The sequence below is a fragment of the Chanodichthys erythropterus genome, chromosome 8 (genome assembly GCF_024489055.1).
Source record: "Chanodichthys erythropterus isolate Z2021 chromosome 8, ASM2448905v1, whole genome shotgun sequence".
Taxonomy (NCBI): domain Eukaryota; kingdom Metazoa; phylum Chordata; class Actinopteri; order Cypriniformes; family Xenocyprididae; genus Chanodichthys; species Chanodichthys erythropterus.
Window position 1 is genome coordinate 37,421,947 of NC_090228.1, and position 3,020 is coordinate 37,424,966.

At 35.9% G+C, this 3,020-nt stretch overlaps 1 protein-coding gene across 1 annotated transcript; it reads right to left on the bottom strand.

The window, feature by feature from the left end:
- Positions 1–254: 254 nt before the first annotated feature.
- Positions 255–2,676, bottom strand: LOC137024047 (uncharacterized). Its single transcript, XM_067391200.1, has 4 exons — positions 2,302–2,676; positions 2,079–2,129; positions 1,852–1,983; positions 255–1,643 (listed from the first exon to the last, which is right to left on the bottom strand). The coding sequence occupies exons 1-4, from the start codon at positions 2,630–2,632 to the stop codon at positions 1,357–1,359; spliced, it is 801 nt and encodes a 266-aa protein (XP_067247301.1). The 5' UTR covers positions 2,633–2,676; the 3' UTR covers positions 255–1,356.
- Between the last annotated feature and the right edge of the window lie 344 nt (positions 2,677–3,020).

Sequence of the window (3,020 nt, forward strand, 5' to 3'; positions counted from 1 at the left end):
TTTTTGCCCGTTGCTTGAACACATTTTGCAAAACTTTGCTCATTGTGCCAAAACTCTACACACAAGTAAACAAGACACAACACTGGGAAATATACCATTCACATCTGTGTCGAATTGAAACTCTACTATCAAAACCTAACATTCCTTTGTCAAAATGTAACTCTGATGACAAAATGATACACACTTGCATCATATGAATACACTTTCAGATCAGCAGCAACACACTAGTCTACTTTATATAAAACACTGCAGTCTTTAATTGTCATTGTTTTTATTCAGTTCATCAATTAGCATTCTGTGAGGCTCAATGCAACACTATTTTTTTTTTGTTCGGGGTTTTTTTTCCCAACAAAGGTTTTCACAACAACCAAAAATGAAAGTACTGAAAGGTTACAAATGACAACTCAATACTGCACATCACAGTACTATACTTTACAGTACAGTAAAATAAATGCAGTAACGCAAAAATAATACAAATATTAAACAAAATACACTACTGTAAATACAGGAAAACAGGCCAATTATGCATGGGTGGGATTATAGATCCTGCCGTCTGTTTGGGTCTGGCCACATGATCCACCACCATTGCTCTAATATCATCTGAAATATTGTTCCGTGCGTAGCCATGTTGACCATGTCCTACTCCTCTCTCTCTTTGTCTTCCTCTTCCTCTGCCTCTACCTCTTGCTCTCCATACTTGCAAAGTTCTCAAAATGGCTTAACTGAGGCCTTTTTGTAGCTGGCTGATTGGTGTTCAGTTTTGTAAGAAAGTGTTTTGAGGTGTGTGTCAACGTCTTTTCAATTAACCAATGTGTGTCGTATTTTCAATAGATCCGTTTTCTCAATGGTACTCTGAGATTTCATTTTTGAACAAAGTGTCTTATGTATGAAATAGTGTGTAGTATGCAGGACCAAGTGTGTTGCATAAAGGAGTATGTGTGTTGAAGAATTGCAACTTGAGTGCAAAGCAGCGCTTTTGTTATGGTAACAAAAGCTTCAAGTTGTGTTACTTTAGTCTAAGCATGGGTCTATAGTGTTCAAGCAATGGGCAAAAACTGTAATTCATGTTTTGATTTGTAAAGCACTTTGAGCTCTGGAAAGGCATTATATAAATTAAACTTTTTGTTATTATTATTATTATTATTGTTGGTTCTGTTCGTCTCAGTGTTAAAACTCTTTATACAAACTTGCATGTATATACATCTCAGACGTTTATACAGTAATCTATTGCAGATTTCAAACACACATTAGTCCTCATTAATACAGGTTCACATGTTAATAATTCTTCATGATTTTCATCATAAATCATACACTGAAGGTTCAGAATTATTGGGATCACATTCTGCAAAGCTCCTGTTATCTTAAGGGAAACAGCAGGAAACCACTGAAAGTGTTGTGGTTATTATAGCTATCTATTATCCTCATGCCAGACCAAAGTCTCACATAGACAACATCTCCAACCTCCAGGATCAACACAACTCCATTTGAGGCGTTTAACCGATCCTGATCCTGAGGCTGAATATCATATGCTGTAACCAACTTCTTTCCATTCTTAAAAATGGATGCAGCTGCTGTAATTCCACCATGACCATATACAGAGACTCTGAACATGTACGCTCCTTTCAGTGGGGCTGTGAAAACACCTAAATCAAATAACAAGAGATACAGAATCAGCTGATTCCTGTATGATTGCGTAATTACCAAACACACTGTAATAGTTTTGAAAGATGGCAGATTTAATTTAATTTAATTCACTTATACACATTACACAACTGCAGACAGGTCTGAATGGAGCAGAAGGTTTTCATTACTATAAACTGAGTTTTATGACTCCATTTAATTGATAATTACCTGTAATTGGGTTGTAGGCGTTCCCTATGTTTGTAAAGATGTTCCTGTAGGTCAGTGTGATTTCAGTGGTAAAAGGACCAATATATTCAAGGCCAGATTCTATCATTGAAGCTGAAAAAGCTATTTCTCTGTCTGTTATTGAAAAACATAAGCAATATTGTGATGTATTACTGTATTACACTGAGAATGAATACACTGAATTTAACATCATTCAAGCACACTTTCACCTCTATTTTCCTTTCTCAACTCCACTTGACTCAGAGTAAGATTTGAAATTTCTGTGAAGGAATAAAGATTCTGTTAAATGACATTTACACTGATTATTGTAATAGATAACACAATTTACACAGTATACACTCAACTTTACACTAACATTTACACTATACAATGGATTGCACTGGTTTTACTTTGAGGATCATTGATAAAAGAGTGAATGTTTTGGTGAAGTACCTTCATTTTTCTTTTTCAGCTCTTCCAGGATAAATGTCTGTTGTTCCCTCAGTTGTGTCTCTAAAGCTCTGATATTTCCTTTCTGCTCTGTAACGGTGGCGGTCAGTTCTCTCAGTGCTGCATGGATGTCAGGGATGCCCAGATCACAGTATTGTTGTCTGTCAGTTGAAGCTTCAGCTCTCAAAGTGTCTGTTTGAGGTGGATTCTGTCTTCCGTCCTCAGAGCTGATCTGTTGACTGATCTCCTTCTCATTGAGTCCTCCATCTACCTGCTGCTGGACGACAAACACAAAGGTTTCCAACAGCAGCAGTATACATACTAAAGCCTTCATTCTTCACTGATGTTTGTTTCCAGCTCTTGCTCTGTCATCCTCACAGCCTCTCATGTTCCTTTTATAGTGTCCTGATTCACTGTCATCAGTATTTGATTTACATTGCTTCAGATAAATAAGTAACTCAAGTTAACTGTTAATCATTAGTGGGATGTTCCAGGTTCAGTAGATGTTTAACTCTATTTACAACATTTGTGGAACAATGTTGATCTCAACAGAAAACAACTTTGACTCAAAAGTGACTTTTTATTATTATTAATTTTATTTGTATTTGTATTATATATTAAAAATTATAGATCAGCGTTTGGCATCCTTATTGGATGAGGAGAGATGATCAGATATATTTGATACATTGTCGGATCAGGATAAAATATCACAATTAAATAGC

Coding starts and splice junctions, on each gene's coding strand:
- LOC137024047 (XM_067391200.1), bottom strand. CDS start 2,632: ATGAAGGCTTTAGTATGTATACTGCTGCTGTTGGAAACCTTTGTGTTT. Junction 2,130..2,301: donor GCTGAAAAAGAAAAATGAAG/GTACTTCACCAA, acceptor ATTCCTTCACAG/AAATTTCAAATCTTACTCTG. Junction 1,984..2,078: donor GTTGAGAAAGGAAAATAGAG/GTGAAAGTGTGC, acceptor TTTCAATAACAG/ACAGAGAAATAGCTTTTTCA.